At 43.8% G+C, this 19,096-nt stretch overlaps 1 protein-coding gene across 2 annotated transcripts; it reads left to right on the plus strand.

Moving 5' to 3' along the window:
* Positions 1-9,540: 9,540 nt before the first annotated feature.
* Positions 9,541-16,276, plus strand: cdc42ep3 (CDC42 effector protein (Rho GTPase binding) 3). Of its 2 annotated transcripts, XM_078273388.1 has the most exons (3): positions 9,541-10,212; positions 12,123-12,256; positions 14,461-16,276. In XM_078273388.1, the coding sequence occupies exon 3, from the start codon at positions 14,667-14,669 to the stop codon at positions 15,738-15,740; it is 1,074 nt and encodes a 357-aa protein (XP_078129514.1). In that variant the 5' UTR covers positions 9,541-10,212; positions 12,123-12,256; positions 14,461-14,666; the 3' UTR covers positions 15,741-16,276. The 2 variants fall into 2 exon arrangements, with proteins under 2 accessions (XP_078129514.1, XP_078129513.1); XM_078273387.1 differs by lacking the exon at positions 12,123-12,256.
* The last annotated feature ends 2,820 nt before the right edge of the window (positions 16,277-19,096 follow it).

Raw genomic sequence — 19,096 nt, forward strand, 5'->3', positions numbered from 1 at the left:
CAGCTAAGTTAAATGAAATCAAAGGCATAACTTTCTGTCAGTGATTTTGGACTCTTGTCTTCTGCTGATGCTTCCAGTAGCAGCAGAGTGGGGATTTTTTTAAAGGATACATGTGTAACACAGATATGTGTCAGCTACGAACAGAAAAATTTTTTTCTTCTTCCTTGGAATGACTTGGAAAAACAGGAAGTAATCATTCAATCAGATTGGAGGTAACCAGACAACGCTGGGTTTCAGTTCAGAGGTCATTCCCCTCCCAAAGTTGTCATGCAACCACCATGTAATATACTCCAGGCTCAAAAATAGAACTGAGAGCAGCTATTCACCCAGTATCTCACTTGTATCTCACAAGGAATGCTGAATATTTTTCCTCTTCCCCATGTGAGCCGGAAAATCCACAGGAGAAAACTTTACTGTCTGGGTTGTTGCTCGATAATTGCATACAAACATCACAGTTTACTCACATTATCTCCTCATATGAAATATTATTATATAAAAATATACATACATTCTCCAAATTCCAACATGGTAGAGCATGTTCTAAGAGCCTGAAAAGCATTTCTAATGAGTAACAGACTCTGCCATGGGCTGAAATAAATCAATGATCTGGACATAATATACATGGAGTCCCACAGGCTAACTAAAGCTCTCCACCAGCACAACATGAGACATCCATGACCAGTGTTGGCTCACATATCCTCCTCCCAGCCAGTGATGTGAACACACAACGCATTCTCATGAACGGGTTTGTATCATATTGTACGGAAATGTATGCACAACAAATCCTATAATGTCCTACGAAAATAGGCGTGAGCCAGCCGGTCACAGGACACCGGCTACAGAGCTCCGTGAGCTGTCAGTCCTATTAGTGGCCGTTGGTAGTTGAGTTTAGCTGACAAAAGGTTACTGGGAGCCGGCTATAGGGCACCGGAAAATGATGGTCCTTTAAGGAGGCATGGCAGGTGAGTTTACCTGTCAAAAAGTGATCGTTATGCAGCGACAACAGTTAATTTTAGGCACCAAAACGAGTAGTTAGGTTTAGGAAAAAGATCAAGTTTTGGATTAAAACACTCCCTACACACCCCCTAAGAGCGCTGAGTTTTATGACCCATCCACCTCCTCCTTTCTTCCACAGTCAATGTGGTGCATATAGCAATAAATACGTTAAAAACATACAAAATTAAATTTCGTAGCTATATGTACGAATGGTTAATGAGACAACCCAGTCTCACGGCAGTTCGTGAAATGGTCACGTTGTTTAATCTATTGATTCGTGTACACAGACACGTTTATGTCGTTTTTTTCGTGGTGGTGAGCACATTATTTAAACTAATGTATTTCAATGGGAAGCATCTTTCGTGATCACAGCACGACTACGGAGTAGTAGTAGTATGAAATGCCGAAAATCTGCACAGGGAGGTTGGTTGGGGTGGTGAATGGGTCAAACAACACAGGACTTTCCCCCCGGAGACCGGGGATCGTGTCCCACGTGTGGCGTTTCATTTCCCCTTGTTCTTTTCCTAAACCCAATTTCCGTATAGATGCTTCCCATTACGTGCTGACCACCACGACAAAAACAACATAAACGTGGCCCTGTACACAAATCAATAGATTAAAAATAACGTGACCATTTCACGAACTGCCGTGAGACCGTGTTGCATAAGAACAGCCTGGAAAACAGCACAGTTTCAGGCCTCCAGCTGGCCTCAGCTTGACTCTAAAAGCTGGTATCCTGCTCTGCTCACCCCTCATGATATGGGTAAGGGCAGCCTGCCAATTCTCATGGACATAATAGCGCTTTTGGTTGTGGATGGAGCAGGATGTGAAATGGACGACCACAAGCTGATTGCAAGAGGGTGGCCTGTGGCACAGCTACTGGAATTCCAGTGGGAAGACACACTCCTTAGCAAGTGATGTATCACTTGCTCTCTTTCCAAGGATGTGTGCCAGACATCAACTCACCAGTGTGGATGTGGTCAGATAGTCTAATTGTCGAAGAGAGAGTTAGTCTCTTCAAGGTTGAGGAAAAATTCCCCTCAGCTACTCTTACACTATCATCAATTTGAGCTGTTTAATGCATTCCAGGAGTTGTTTTGCAATGAAATGTTACATTAGGTAACATTTACTTGTACAATTTCCCTCAAAGTCTGTCCTGTTTCCATCACCATGACAACATGCCTCAATTTGCTGCAATCAGATGTGGTTTATACATGGACGTCACGTCGGTGTCGAGAGCCACAGCAGTAATGATAGCAAGCGATTATAGTAATGAGTGACCGTTGGCAAGTTTTTCCCATTAATAAAATGAAAGAGTTACACCCTTTACTACAGACTGTGGCTACACTGCATTCTAGTCTTTTGAGGCTGTCAGTATCTGTGGCTTGTTTGTGGTGATTTCTCCCAGTTTGACTGTTTTTAAGTAGCATATTGATTTTTCAGTCAGACAACTCAAGTTTGAAATGTTTATTATAACACCAGAACATTGTGTTTGGTGGCCAGACTCATCACTCCCTGCTGGGTTTACATGAGATATTGGGGAGTGATGATAAAGCACCACCCTCCTGGCCAGAGCCTGCAGGTGGATGCTGGGGTGGTGGTGGGGCTGAACGCAGGCAGCGATACAGGTGCAGGGCAGCAGCAGCATTGGCAAGGCAGAGATGGGGAAATGTGCAGCTTAAATACACCGCCAAATTGAGAGGGTGTGTTTGGTAAATGACACGGAGAGTGAGGCATGTCACGCGTGTGTACAGTGGTGCAGCTCGAGTGGACTGCCTGAACTAGCTTGCAGGCGTCGCCCCATTTTTGGCCACTAAAGGGCAGTAAAACAAGCTGTGAACACACTTTTAAAGATGTTATGGCGAATGTGTTAGCAAAAGTTTACCTAATGACACAGAAACATTATCATCAAATTGAAGTCATGTTTTTGGCCACCTGACAAATATAAGTCCAAATTTACTCATCTTTTAGCTCTGTTTTGGTCTCCACCAACTTCTGAGGGAAATATCTGGCTCTTTAGCTGCTAATCATCTTTGTTTATCAGCTAGTCTCTAACTTTTTCAGTGCCGTTGCTGGGCAGGTAATGTACAGTAGTTTATCAGAGCCCGTTTGTTAAAAACAGCTACATGCTGCAGTTGTAATCTGGTTAGTGAGCAGTGCTTAACAAAACATTAAAGTTGCGGGCCATGAAACCGAAACAATGAGCTGAAAAACGCTAAAAAGCTTTGTAACGTGATAATGCTCCTATTGTTTGTCCCAAAGAGTGATCTCCTTCACATTACACGTTGTCATTTGACTCAATGTTAATACAAAAATGTTGAATAGTGCAGCTTCAAATGAGCTAAAACTGTTGTCAAGAGGGAAGCTCTTGCTCTTTGATTTCTGAGGAACTGAAACCAAAACCTTACAGTGATATTTCACCTTATTTCAGATTTAAACGTGCCATTTAAATGTCAACCCCAGCTATTTGTTATCATGTGTCTAGTGAAGTGTAAAGAATCAATTGTTCCTTTAAAGGTTTAAATCCCACTGAAAGTTAATGTACTATCTTGTAATTAAAAAAAAGAATAAAGGTTGCACACCAAAAAGAGTCAAGACTCTAACAATGAAAACTAAAGCGTCAAATTGCTTATTGAGCCCACTAACAGCAGTATAAGTTGCATTGCTACAGCAGCGGTTTATATCCTGAATTCTTGCTGTCCGTGCTTGAACTCCACCTTTCACCTCATGCTCAATTTGTTATGTTGCTAAAATAGGCACAGAAGCCGAGGTGCTACCTCTGGTGTGTGTGGTCTGCTGTAATTCAGTATGGTGCATCCCCCGCGTGCACACACAAAAAAACATTTTGGGATACAGCCACAGAGCAAGACAGTGTTTAGACTACCCACAATCCCCTCCTCCCCCTCCGCTTGGCTGCACATCTCCTGCACTCAAAACATTGGCTAGTGCCCTCAGGATCGGGTCCCTCCCTGTGTGCTGCCTGCAGGCCTGAGAACATTGTGAAATGTTTACTGTCAGCATGGATGACCTACGTACAGTGAATTAGTGCAACTCTGAGAGAAAACTTTGATAAGAATGCAAATGGAGCATATAGACGAGGCTGTCAACATGTAGCCTCACGTCTCCAACTGTTTACAATCTATTGAATATGTGTGCAGAACATTTTGCTCATGACGTTGTTAAAAGCTGTGTAAAAATGTCATCGTAACCTCCTCCAGAGTCGTAAGTAGTGGTGTGATGCAATATTTGGTGTCAAGCCGATACCAAGTAAATACAGGGCCAATATCGCCGATACCGGTACGATACCGATCCTTTTGTTAAAAGTGTTTTTGTGATTTTACATTTAGATTATTAATAATTCCTCTCTGCCATTCTTCTGCTCCGTCTCTGTCCTGCTTGTGTGTGTGTGGTGCTGGCCCCCGCCGGGCCTGGCTGCTTGCTTGCTTGTTTGCCTGGCGCCGCCGAGTCACGTGAAGGTACAACATCAAATCACAAAAGGGGGGAGGAGGAGCAAAGTGTGCCTGCTCCGCGCCGAGACCGCGCTTACACAGACACAGACAGCCAGGTCGCCTCTCTGATGAAACCGCAGCAGTAATACTGAAGAGAAACTAAAAAAGTTAAACTAAAGTACTTAAGTATCGATCTTACCAATCAATACCAACGTTGGTGTCGATATTATCGATATTTGGATCGATCCGCCCACCACTAATCGTAGGGAGGAATGTTTTTGTTATTGCTACATATATCTTTATTATTATAGAGGAATCAGTTACACAAAACATTTTTAAATTAATGAAAATGAGAGTTCACAATATGACATTTCTGTGTCTTATTTTGGCTGTTATTAATGCAGCCAAAATATTTTTTTCATATGATAGATAGATTCCAGTACATAAAGACTGGGCAAACTTCATGAAACATCATCAGTTTCAAATAACCACACTTAAAAGCCAGCAGTTGAAGCAGCCATCTTTTTCAGGCTGTTCTCATGAACCATTCGTACACATCGCTTCGAAAAGTAATGCATTGCAATTCGTATATATTCCATGTATTTATTACTGTATGCAGCACAATGACTGCTGATGTATAAGTGCGCAATGCGCAAGGAGAAGGTCAGGTGGATGGGTGTGTCATAAAACACAGGGCTTTCAAATGTGTCCCTGAAGAAGAGGGGATGGGGGTTTTAATCCAAATCACAATCTGTATCTAAATTTTAGCTAGTCATTTTGGTGCCGTCATGGCCACATGGCAGTCACCTTTTTTCCAGCTAAATTTAAAGGCCCTGGACACCCACACAGGTGTTTTAGTTAATCTGGATGATTAGACCTCTTCCCAGGACTGTTTGGGTGTGTAAAGACTGATTGAGTGACATCTTCCTGAGCCTCCTTTTAGCTTTGTTGCATCTGTTAGGGCGGGACAAATTACATCTTTATCATCCTTATTGGTAGATTGGAAGTTTGTGACGTAATAAGTTCCCATCAAAGCTCCGGCCCATCTTCAACCTGAGCAGAGTCCAATCAGCCAGAATAACTGAAAGCACCTGTGTGGGTGTTCAGCTTTAAAGGCAACGCCTGCTCTCTAAACGGCTCACATCACATCATCTTTTGTGCGCTTAATGCCTTAGACCAAACAACTTTTCAAGTGATTCCACTGTCGCAGACCAATTTCCAATATCGGAATGAAATCATGAAAGTCTTGCTAGAGTTGGGGCATGTTCCAGTCATCTCAATCGTTTTGTGTAAGGTAGTTATAAAACTCAGGTAGTGAAGTTAAAGCATGTGAACTTTGTCAGCAACCAATGGGTACGCTCCCTCCAGCACCAAACAAGAAGCAGCAAACTGCTAGAGCCAGTGTTGTTTATTGTTGTTATTGCGCTGCGTTAAGCTAAACGCTACAGAAGGAACGTTACCGATTTTCAACCCTTCTGAAGCGAGTTATCCAAAAGAGCTTTATCGGTGTGTAAACTCGGACCCCTCCCCCCCTTCCCCGGTACTGCCGCCATTCATCTGCATGTACAGCAGAACAAAAAATCTGCAAACTTACCCTTAAGTTACCAGCTAGCGCTAGCGGTAGCTAGCTAGCGTGGTTAAATCTTTCAAAACCAATCTAGTTGTAGTCTTGCAATTTGTGACCCTGCAAGATCCCCAGTCTTTACATATTATGATAGTCTTTAACGTTAGATGTGAGATGATTGTCTTTAGATGTGAGATGGTGTCAGACTTTAGTCTTTTCAAAGTCTGTTCAAAGTCTTCTAGCGTATGGTAGGCATAAGTTCAACAGCCGCTCTAAAAGAGAAGGGTCTCACGGTGCTCTGTAGCCGGCTCACAGTAACCTTTTCTGAGCTAAATTGAATTGTAAAGACCGCTAAATATAACTGTCATGTGACCGGTCGTCCCCTGACCGTTGGACATAATTTCGTCATCATGTGCATACGTTTTCGTACAACATCATATGAAATCGTTCATGAGAATGCGTTGTCTTTTTAAAAGACAATCGTGTTTTATATTGCTCACTCACTTGTCCTCCCTCAGCCAGGAAGTGATAATGATGTTGCTTACTCCATAATGGGTGTGAACTCATGTGTTGAGGCAGCTGCAGGAGGAAGGGTGGAGTCGGTTGATGTGTCAAGTGGGTGAGTTGTTAACATAAGATTAAAATTAAATCTGTAAAACAGGAGAAATTCATCATCCACATTACCGTAGATGCTTGATACAGCTCCTGAGTTACAACACACAAGAAAGTGGTTAAGAGCGTGTTAAGAGCCTGATGAGCGTGCTTCCTTAAATCCTGTTTTCCCCAGTTGTTTTACTTTAGTAGACAAGGACAGGCTTGTTTACCTGACCTGAGATCAGCGCATGGCGTGTCAAGATGGAGAAAAGTAACCTCAGTGGAACAGTTTAGACAGGACACCCAAGACTGTCTCTTTGCTTTCCTTGTGTAAACGGCAAAGACACGGGCCAAAGCAAAGCAAATTAGTCTGGAAATGGAATAAAAAATGAGTCTTCAATTCCTCCAATAACACAACCCATAGCACAACTTGTGATGGAAAACAAAAATAAAATGACAAGCATGTTCCTGGCAAACAAGCTCTGTTCAACAGAATACACCAAACAGTGTATGTTTCTGCTGCTGTCTCAGGTTTGTTGAAAGAATATCTGAGAATCGCTGAGGGGAAAAATCAAAACACTCTGAAACTCTGTACAAGTGGGCTTATCAAGGAAACGGGAAAAAATAACACGTCAGGGACGATAATCTAACATTGGGTGGTTGGGAGGTTTTGGTAACACTTTCTGTTAAAAGGAAATTATTAAAGCCTATGTCAGCTGTAACTCGTGGCTTTATAAATTCAGTCAGAAATTCATTTATTAAGACGTTATAGATCAGTAATAACAATAATAATTACTAATTATGACCTAAGGTTTGCCAGGCTGATAATTACTGAATGCTGCTAATTCATTGTTTTATGTTATTTGCTGTTTTGTTATAAGTCTGTTGTTTGTTCTTTTATGTGAATCTCTTTATGGCCAGGACTCCCTTGTAAAAAAAAAAAAGATTATGAATCTCAATAGGAATATTCCTGGTAAAATAAAGGTAAAATAAAAAAAAATGAAACATGAACATCATGCTGTATTGAAGATTGCTCATTGAGGTAATAAATCAAGTGAGAAGTAGGGTAATTTCACCATAGAATTCTATAGAAACAGACTTCATTTTGGAGCCAGTGGAGTCGCCCCCTGCTGGTAAGACACAATGCAGGTTTAAGGCACTTCCGCATTGGCTTCACTTTTCAGGCCCGGAAGTTGCCGCTTGTGTCAACACGTTAATATAAATGGAGATTAGTTCTGCTACTGGAGCTAAAACTCTTGTGTGGACAGAGATCGTTTTTGTTCAAACGCTGCTTCAAAATGAAAACGTATAGTGTGGATGTAGCCTCATTGTCATGGTTTACTGGGACATTTGAATGGAACTGAGCCATCATTAATGTTATTAGAGACACATGCTTTTCCTACTATAGCGAATCAAAATATCTGCTGTGAAAAACAGCTATTGGTTTTAGAACATCTTGCCAAACTGCAGTTGAAAATGAGCCAGCTGGCTTACTGTACACTGGGACATTTACAGACATGTTGATTAATATACATTGATGCAAATGATGAATTAACCATTTATAAAGTAATTACCGACAACTTATAAACCCTTTATGCCCATTATGCCTCATTGGGAAGACATTCATTTAGGGGGGAATTAGAATTACATTGACTTTCCTTTTCCAGCAGCTGCTCTGGAGTTTCCAAGGTTTGATGGTCTTCCTAAATGAGAAGACAGTGTTGTGTGTTCTACTTATAGATCATGTGCTGGCCACATGGACGCCCCCCGATGACATCACCCTGAGGCGACTCGACAACACCATGCTAAAAGGTCTTCATTCACAACTGCTGGTTAGCCGGTGCTAAATAACGCCTGTGGAAGTTAAATAGAGGGTGTCTTAGCCACGTAAGCCGTCCACCAACAGACACAACCCCGCATTCATTTCAGCACGAGACTTTGCAAAGCATTATATAGCTCGTTATTACAGTGGTGCATCCATCACTTGAAATATAACAGCATGGAGGAAGCGGATTAGGGAGAATGAGCTACTTCGCCAGTTTCAACAGGAAGTAGAGGTTAGAATGTGTGGTGTTTGCAGAAGGGGATGTGCTGCTTCATCTGCTGGACAAGGCGGGATTATTGTTAAAGTACTACTGCAGCTTGTGAGGACATGCATTCACCCCGTTTCTTAACCGTAGAGACACACACACACACACACACACACACACACACACACACACACACACACACACACACACACACACACACACTGATTGAGATTCAAGCACCCTTCCCCCCACATTTCTCTTCTTTGCCCTTTTGTGACACACTGTACAAGCAGAAACACACACCTCTGCTTTCCCCAGCCTCTTTGGGGGGAAACTACACAGCAAAGTGTGATATCACCTCTGAGCTGCACTGGTTACCAAGGTGATGGGATTTATTTTTTTTTTATACAAGAATAGAACCAAAAAAAAGAAGTGATGCACAGACAGGTTTGCCATGTCCTTGACTTGAGGGCATTAGGTCAGAACCTTTTTTTTTTTTCTGACAATGTTTTGTATCTCTATATTTCAAATCATTATAGAGGGACAAAGATTCCCACTGAGCAAGTCTATTTTTGCTGCAGTATACCCATGTGCTGTCCATTAGCTTATCTGTAAAGGTCCCCTGCATGTGCGGCAGTGCTGCAGTATTCTGCAGCATTCAGCCTGTTCGCACAGTGTCGCCTCAGCCTGCTGCAGCTTTGAAAAATAAAGGACTATGCACAAAATGACTTGGCTAGCAAATGAAGTGATTATGCATTATGAGTTATAGTTTGGGGAAAACAAGGGAGGGTGTGGGCGCGCATGTGTGATGGATAAGGCTAGAGAGGAGAGGCTTAAAAGAGAGACAGGGAGAGTCCAGTCAAGAGTCTGACAGCTCTTATCAGATGCAGGCAGTCGCAAAGTCACAGACAGGGTGAGGCACAATAGCAGCAGAGGGAAAAGAGTGAACACATACTCAGTGTACATATCATTGTAGAGAGGAGAGACAGCCAGACATCCCATGAGGCCAGTTCCTTCTTCCGCAAGACCGGAGCTTGTGATCACTCATCACCGCAGCTCCACCGAGGCACAGGAAGCAAGGAGGATCCTCAAACACCACAGAGCTCCTTAAAAAAATCTGAGCTCCGGGTTTGGAGAGAGAGAGAGAGAGAGAGAGAGAGAGAGAGAGAGAGAGAGAGAGAGGGCAGACATGCACAGGTGCTGCTAGAGGGAGAGAAGGGAGCGAGAAGGCAGAGAAAGAGAGAGAGGAAGGGGGGGGGGGAGTGCGGGGAGGTGTAGGAGGAGACTTGACTTGCTTCAGAAGGGAATAGGAGCCGGAGAGCTATTCCAAAACAGCTGTCCGGCAGACGTCCCAGTCGACAGAAGTGCAGCCCCGAGGCAGAGACAGGAGGCAGGGCATTGTCAACAAGCCACAGGAGCCCAACAGCAGCCACTGAACACACACATACAGACAGACAGACACACACACACACACACACACACACACACACACATCAACCTGAGGCTGCAGCGTTCAGGAGAGCACCAGCGCCAGCATTACCTGGGATAGATCCGGATCTCCCCAATCGGAATACCTGAGGTGAGTGAGAGTGGGAGCATGTTTTATTTCACACTCTGCTGGTACAGTCATCTGAATTAGTAGACAGGATAATGTTGCTGCAGTATACCTGCTGCCATGTACTGTAAGTGTCTTGGTTTTTTTCTTGACTGTCTGGAGCAGAATGGGATATTGCTTAGTGACAGTGAAACGTGCGAAAGCATGCATGGCAAATTAAGCTTGTACAGCAGCGTTTGTCCGGCACACGCTCTCAGACATGCAACACAAGAGCTAAGTTGTTCGGAGCAACATGATATCCTGTCCCCTTTTTTTAGTCCGGCTACACGCTTAAGTCATGTTCCTCTGAAATGCAGAGCTGGCTTTGCCATCTCGAGGGGAGTAGATTCAGAGGAGGCTTTTACGGTTACACTGTGAGGAAAGGACCTTTTCTTTTTTGCCAGTACATTCCCTTCATGTTTCATACACTTTGATTCAGCTTCCTGCTCCTCTCTGCCAAGGATAACTCTGGCATGTGCTGGCCATGCTTGCGGGTGGCACAAGGGGAGCGAGAAAGAAAGACAAATACTCCACCCTGGCATTCGCCCTCGCCTCGTCCCGGCACTGCCACCAGGCCCCCGAATGTAAGGCCTTTGCCTATAATTGAGGGTTTTTTATGTAACAAACAGCTCAGTCTATTCTGTAAGGCTACCATTAGCCTCTGTGGTATGTGCATTTGCTTTTTATAACAACCCCAAAGAGAGGGTCTTTCTGCTATTCAAAGGCGTGACACAAGTCAAGGTTAGATGTTAGAAGAGTATTTGGAGACTTCAAACTTCCACAAAGTTGTTTGTAGACACAGTGGGAGGAATATAAGTTTGTCTCCCACACACTGATGATGTTACACTGACCACAACTACTACTCAAGTGCAGAATAGCATGCTATTTTTCAACAGCGCTGATGTGAAATGTCAGCACAGTAATCCCATCACGGGAGGAATATTAAGGAGATGCACGATGTCTATTTTAAAGAATAGGGAAGTCATATACAGGTCATATTTTGAACAGCTGCTCTCCTGAGCCTCTTTCTACGTACATCCCTCATCAAAGGCTTTGGAGCAGTTCATCGAACTGTAAAGCATCATCAAACTGGGGCATTTATTTAGGCTGAAGTAGAATTACACTGACTCCAAGAATATACTGACAGAGTAACATCACATGTGACTTTAAGGTATCTAGAAACACCCAGACAAATCAAGAGCCATTAGTTCAATTATCAGATAGCAACCCCACATTTATCTGCCCCCAACTTTCATCACCTCGCTCCCGCTGCTGCCCCCCTCACTAACAACCAAGCCTCCAAGCACGAGCTGATGAGGCAATGCTCCATTTTTAAAGAGGCTGGAGTGGCTCCAGATCACTTCATGCCCAGACAGATAGCTCTTGCTGACCCAATGACACAGTGGCTTTATCCTGCAGCTCACATTATGACTGGATGGCTGCACAGACAAGCACTTTTGAAAGGAAGGTGCCATCAGATCCCCACTTCCCGGAGGTGTAAATGAAACCCGCGGCCGCATTCTGTGGCGGCGCCAGGCTTCAAACCAGTCAACACATGCCATGCCGTCTCTTTTCGGATCAGTTCCAAAAGAAGGATGCAAATCTGCCCTTGGCTTTGAGATATACCAAAATACTCCTGCTCAACTATTAACATCCTGCAAAGACACAAATGGATTCATTAGGTCAAGCCATAGGGGTCCATCATGGGATATCCTGAGCTCTTGTAATTGATTAATTTCCTCTTTGGCCACAAGCTTAACTCAAATTTCTATGACTTTTGAGATTCTCTACACACATTCAAATTAATATAATTAAATTAACCCTCATAGTGGTTATAAAGCCGATTTCTAAAAGACCGTCATGAGGATTTTGTTTTCTTCATTCTCTGCTGTCAGCCTCTGGAATTCCAGTCATGTTTGCCATATAAGCCAAACTGGGCCACCAGCAGGACGGCTGAGGTGAAGGTCAGACTTCCAGGCTTTCATCGTATCAGCTGACCAGCAGATGTCCCCCTGGGAGAGTTGCACAAGTTGGTTTGCTCTTCTGCTAGATGTTTTCCTATAACTTCTGTCCATACAATTGATTCCAAGCAACATTATCATGTATTATAATGCATGGGCTGTGCACTTTCTAATGCCGCTGGAGAGAGGGTCCACACACACACACACACACACACACACACACACACACACACACACACACACACACACACACACACACCGGGCAGATGTTATAATTCTATCAGGGCAGAGCAACAATCAATAGATACGTTTGATTGGAAGTGCTTCAGCCAGCAGTGCAGCGGTGACCTTCTATTCTTGTGAATAGCATTGCAAAAGGTAATACAGATATAGATATGTGCACTCTGAGCACACAGGAAGCAGCTTTTGGCATGCTGGTGCATGCCTCTCACTTCCTATCCAAGCCCAATTTCCCACTGCAGAGAGCATCAGCTGTAAGGTCAGAAAGGATTGAGGAGCGCCAGCGAAAAGGGAGAGACTACAGAAAGAAAAAGAATAAGTGTAAGGAAGAGAAATGGAAGAAAAAAAATTTGAGAAAAGCTTGAGCTAAACAAGTGAGGTTTTTCTGTCCCCCCCCCTCCCTTCATTAAACACTGCAGCACTCCTCTTCGCCCTCCTCCTTCCCCTTTGCTTTCTCTCCCTCACTGTTAGCAAACAAACACGCTCTCCTTCGCACACATGGCGTGCATTCAAAACTGCTATCTTTCACGAGCAGTCAGGCACCTCGCGCAAACACTCACGCCAGCACTCGAATCCACAAGGATCAGGAAGAGCGGCGTTCAACACACTCACACATGTTCTGCATGGCTCAGTGTTTGCCATGGCTATATATAGCCCCATAGTGCTTGTTGGGTGACAGGTTTATTTGTGTTGTAATGGCATCCCCTGAAGTGCGAAGATTTCACCCTGTACTTCACATTGTATACAGTTGAAGTTGTGGCTCTCCTACAGGGAGATACTGGGGCTACTGCACTTCATCAAACAGGTTGGAAACACAAGAATCCATGTTGAAAGTGGATGTCAGTGCAATGGTTTCCAGCCTGCTATTTGGATCCAAATACGCAGCAAGTGTGTGTCCCTCTGGCTCCACACTAATGTGCCTGCTGAATAAACATCGCCCACTTAAAGTGTCTCTGATAAGGCTGATGCAGTGTGTCTCTATGGGGTCGGTTGAAGCAGGAATGTGGATGTTTTCTTTGTGAAATTTTTGGGTGGACCTGACCGCCCAGGCACTTCTGTGCAGTGGTGCACACTGTGAGATGGTCACTGCTGACAGACCTCTCATAAGTAAATATGTCTATAAATGGGCAAGCTCTCTCCTCACTGGTGCGCTCTCTCACACACACACACACACATACACACACACATACACACACACACACACACACACACACACACACACAGTCAACTCCCTTCCTGGTGTGTTTTTCCCATTTCTCCTTGGTTGCCATGTCGTTTCAAACGGTCAAACGGATTCTCTCCTCTTTTTACTGAGTTCATCCTACACTAAGCTGGCTGCCAACGTGGTGACATTCTCGGTTGGGTTTGTAATGGAAAAGCTCTGAGAAGACAGCATGCAATCAGTCACCTTTAATCAAATCCAATACCCCCTTAATAATGTTTACCCATCCTGATGTATAGTGCAACCTAGCTGGTATCTCAGCCCTTATTAAACTCTCTGCCCATCAAAGCCAAATCAATTCACAATCTGCATCACAGTCTTTTTCAAGATCCACTTGCTCTGTAATCCCTCACTCTATCTGTCTCATACAATCCTCCAAAACCCCTTAAACTCCTTCCCTCCCCTCTTATCCATCTCTTTCTATCTCTGTGCGTGCCTGAGCAGTAGCTTGTTCCTAAAACAGGCTGCCCTGACCTGATCCTACTAAAGTCTCGCTTTGCGTCTCCTCTCCCAGTCTGCTGTCCAGCTGTTCCACATTAGCACATCCAGAGTTGTGGAGGCCAAAGGAGAATCATGTGTGGAAATGTGAATAGAGCAGCTAAAAGCCTTAGACCCAGGCCTGATCCTCCTCTGCTCTGGCTTCTACGCTCGCCAGATGCAAGATGAGGATATGATTTTTTTGTGTTTGTGTTGCTGACCAGATTTCTTTTTTCTAAAAGGCAGGACAAGGACCTTAAGAAAATGTGTCAGTGCTGAGTTCATGATTTAAAGAGAAATGCTGACAAATTCTCTGTTTGTCTCTGATTTCAGGAAAGTGGCCATTTGACCTTTCCACACCGGCGGACATCACCGGTCCTGATCGATGCCGCAATTGCTGAAATTATTTCTGGAGTCCTGTCTGAGCGGTGTGTTACCGAGAATGTAACTGGAGCTTCTCCCAGGGGGAACTGTCACGTCCAGAACTTGTAGAGCATTTCCGACTCTTCACATCTGAGATCTCTTCCGCAGTTACAGCCATGCCAGCGAAAGCACCCATATACCTGAAACCCACCAACAATAAGAAGGGAAAGAAATGTCGCCTCAGAGATATTTTGTCCCCAGACATGATCAGTCCACCGCTTGGGGACTTTCGCCACACCATACACATCGGCAAGGGCGGGGAGAGAGATGCCTTTGGAGACATGTCTTTCCTCCAGGGGAAGTATGAACTCCTGCCAGGGAAGGGAGACGTCCATCCTCAGTATGGCATCCAAAGTGAGTTTCTGAGAGCCAACAGCACCGGAGATGCTTCCTTTGCCGAGACCCCCTCTCCGGTACTCAAGAACGCCATCTCCCTCCCAACTATCGGTGGCTGCCAGGCGCTTACCCTTCCCCTGATCTCATCTACTGTGTTCTCCATGCCCCCGGAGCCGTTGGAGGACATCACGGGGTCTACAGCTCCCATCAAACCTGACAGCACAGAGGAGGTAGAGATCCTGCAGATGGATGCTCTGTTGCGCTCCATGGACATCTTCAGCAGTGAGCCATCGTCTCCCTCCGCAGATATCCAGACGAAGCCCGACGTCCTCCTGGATCTGCTGGAAAACACACATAAGTCCACCTCTAAGGCGGTTGCCAAAGCCAACAAAATGAACAAGAGTGAAACCAGGTTTGACAAGCCATCGTCCTATTATATCAACGGTCACAGCAACAGCACCTTCAAAGCCAACGGAAGCCTGAACAGTAACATGAGCAGCGACAGCTTTGATAGCTTTAAAGGGGACTTCCAGAACAAGATCTGCAATGGCAGCAAGAGTCTCAACGGCAACGGCAACTGCAATGGTTATGGACACTTTAACAATGACATTACCCTGGGCTTCAAGCAGGAGCTCTCAAAGTGCAATGGAGAGTGGGTGGACAGGGACAGTGGAATGGAGGAGGGCCGCATCTGTGATTTTGAGTTGGACTTTTCCAAGGAGAAGAGCATGTCGCAGGATTCCCTCGCCCAGATCACGGGGTCATTCCTCTCCCTTGAACTTGATCTGGGCCCGTCCATCCTGGATGACGTGCTCAACATAATGGATAAACCCGCAGCAAAGAGCAGGCCTTGAGCTGCGTTGAGGCCCCAGAAGGAGAAAGGGAATTATTAAACTAAAGCCATGAGGAAAGAAAGACTCAAAAAGCAATCAAAATGGTGTCTGGATATATCATTGAGATGGAAAATGAACTACAATAGACAGAGCTGCTTATGTTTTTATTGTCAAAACATATAACTATTCTAGCTTCTATGGAGTGTTGATCTTCTTCTTTTTTCTTTGCCATGCCAGCCGCATGTTTAAGATGCATGTGCTATTGAGTTACAGCTAAAACACAGCTATCGTGCCTTTGATTTTACATTACTGTAAAAATGCTACATGCTACATTTGTGTTCTTATGTTGACTTCCACCATATATACACACAAAAACTTTAAGGTCCTTTGCTTTTTTTACACAGTCTTACATAATGCATTTTGTGACTTTGAGTGTGTTTAACAAAGCATTATTTTATTTGTCACATAATTCATTTGCCACATTTCAAACAACAGAACACTATGCATATTTGTGTTTTTAAAACTGTAACACAAATAAATTCTTTTTTTTTCTCCTATTCTGGCTAATTTTTCAACCGATCTGAGAAGTAATTCCAAAATATGATATCTATAAGATATCTCGGGAGAGGCTGAACATCAGAATAACTCTGGAGAAAGAAGAAGAACAAAAGCCAAAAGGCAAACAAGACAGATAGCAGGGAAAGAAAGAGCTACAGATTGACAGAAAGAAGGTTAAAATGAATTTATTTTCTTGCCTCTGACATTCCTTACCCTGCAGTGGGAGCACCGGTGGGCCTTCATCTGCCCAACCAGGCGCCTGCTCCATTTGTTTGCGTGTGGACGGGACAGGCAGAGGAGGGGGTCTTTGAAATTCCGTGCATTCCAGGCCCAGAGCACAAGTGTCCAGGACCAGACATAAATCAGCTGTTTCAAGTGAGGAGGGAGGGTCCAGCCTGAGACCAACCAGAATGTATAGCAGGATGAGATTGTAAAACACGAGCTTACAACCCGCAGGCAAACTTTGTTCAGTGCTGAACGATAGATGAGGCCTCTCCCTCTGTCTAGTTACAATAAAGATATGTTGACCCAAGCAATGATTACCCATACATGCAGCCTCTTGAACTCAACCACCCCTCATCAGAGGCCTTCTCGCCCTGATCCCCTGTCCCTATGGTTCCTTCAGTGTTAGGCTCGCATTGCCAGTCCTATCTCCACAACGCTGTGGAGGAAGGTCTGGCTACACCACAGATACTTTCTAGGATAGGAGAAAAAGACTCCCTGGGTTGTTTGCATTTCTTTAAACCAATCACAATCATCATGGGCGGCGTTAAACTCTGGACGCAGCAATGGTGGCTCTGCAAAATAATCTTGGGAAGGAACTTCGCAAAAGCCACATACAATATTAAATGAGGTTAAAGGAGAATTCCGGTCGATTTCAACACGTAGTTCTGTTGTTTGTCTGCCTACACCGTGTTATCCTCCTGCTAGCGTTAGCACCCATGAGGCTGAAACCGGGCAAGTTTTAAACGTGCTTTTAGCCTCTTAACATGTTCGAAATGTCTTTTACAAGTGCCTACCCATGTGAAGTGATTCCTTCTGAGTGAACACAGTGAATCTAACTGCAGTAGATGTGAAAGAAATGCATAAACATTGTGCTAATTCAGCTCTGTTTAGTTCCGGTGTTGAGACGAAAAGACGATTGCTTAGGGACCGTCTACAAACTACAACACCGAAAAAACATACAAAAATATTTATTTATATATATAATAGGCATATGCTTATTTTTTAAAAGTGCTGTAGTACAACTAGCAGGAGACACGTTATAATTGAGGCAAGTTTGGAGACACTACCTTATTTAATCATTAAATTAATACCTATTGTATCTCTTTTCAGTTTTACAAACAACAGAGCTACGTGTTGAAATCGACCGGAATTCTCCTTTAACTAACATAATTTGCTCTTACCAGTGTATCGCAGACTGTTCTTTGTACACTGCAATCCCACCAATCGGTCCCAAAACCTCCCAGTTAGACAGTAAATGCCGTAAACATATTCTTTGTAAATCTTTACAATCATTCCCCGAAAGAACCAAGCATGTCTGCCTTATTACACGAGCCAAATCTTTTTTCAAAACTTGCCATTTTCAGCGTGTAGCTTGCTAGCTCCAAGTTTGTTGTTGTTTCCTGTAGCGAAGGGATTTTTGAGAATGGCGCATGTCAGGCTTTATGCTGGAAATGTACTTTTGTTGATCCAGATTACTTCAGTTTAGACACATGAAGTTTAAGTCATAGCAAATCCTTATGGAAGCTTGTGGCAGGCTTGGTCATGCTTCTTTCGGGAAAATATCACCTCACTCCTAACACATATGTAGGTTGTTGCATGTACTTGAGCAAGCTAATTTCATACGCAGATAATTATCTGGGTTTAATTCCACTTCTGTTATTTAGCAGGCCAATGTGGCGAACTTCCCCAAAACCCTCAAAGGCTTCAGAATGTCCGTAAACAAACCGCCACCGGCAAGTCGTCGTGAAACCAGATGTTAGAGGCGACAAGAAGCCTTGTCATGACAGATGCTCCAGCCATTAGAAAATCCCAGCATTAGTGCTAAAGAGTTTGCATATGCTGAGCTGAAGCATCCAACCTCTGAGTATGAGTAATGAAAACCTTTGCTGTCAAGGTAATTACTATGCTTATACCTGCAATGGTACATCATTGACTTGATGACAGCCTTCATTTTGACAGGCATGGACCCCCACCAAACTTCCCTTTGGTTTACAACAGAGCTTGGGACCACAGCACTGTAGAGTGTTGTGTAACATATTAGAAGTATTTCTGTAGAGGTGCCAAAGCTCTCGGACACAAAATACCAGGAAATAGCAGCGTTTTATGGAATCCAACACAAATACTTGACATATGTTACACCCTGAACACTGCCTCCATGTTCTCAGAATGTGAGTTCAGCGCTCCAAATGAAATACAGAGTGAACATTTTGGTCAGTTGGCTCTGTGCCCTCATTTCAGAAAGATTTGTCTATGTAAATCACTGAATCTGTATTAGAATTGCTCAACTTAAACACTGAGTACGTATACATGCACACTAATACTGCACTATTATTCTAAATATGACAATATTTCGAATTTGATATGGGTCATGTAAACAGTTTATTCCATTTGGATATTCCAAATAAGGCCTTTTTCCGAATTTAGCATTTTCCAATTAAGACATGTGGGGTATGCTATTCAGGTTTTAGAAGCATTCTTTGGACATATAGTATAGGCCTGAGGGCCGGAGAAAATACCAAAGACGGAAGGTAGAAATATCCTAGTGGACTGTTTCTCATTACCACAGGGCCAAGGTGACCTGAAGAGACCTTGAC

Source organism: Sander vitreus, chromosome 17, assembly GCF_031162955.1.
Source record: "Sander vitreus isolate 19-12246 chromosome 17, sanVit1, whole genome shotgun sequence".
In the NCBI taxonomy this organism is placed as follows: domain Eukaryota; kingdom Metazoa; phylum Chordata; class Actinopteri; order Perciformes; family Percidae; genus Sander; species Sander vitreus.

What these genes read in the sequence shown, in the direction of transcription:
- cdc42ep3 (XM_078273388.1), top strand. Translation starts at nt 14,667, where the DNA reads ATGCCAGCGAAAGCACCCATATACCTGAAACCCACCAACAATAAGAAG.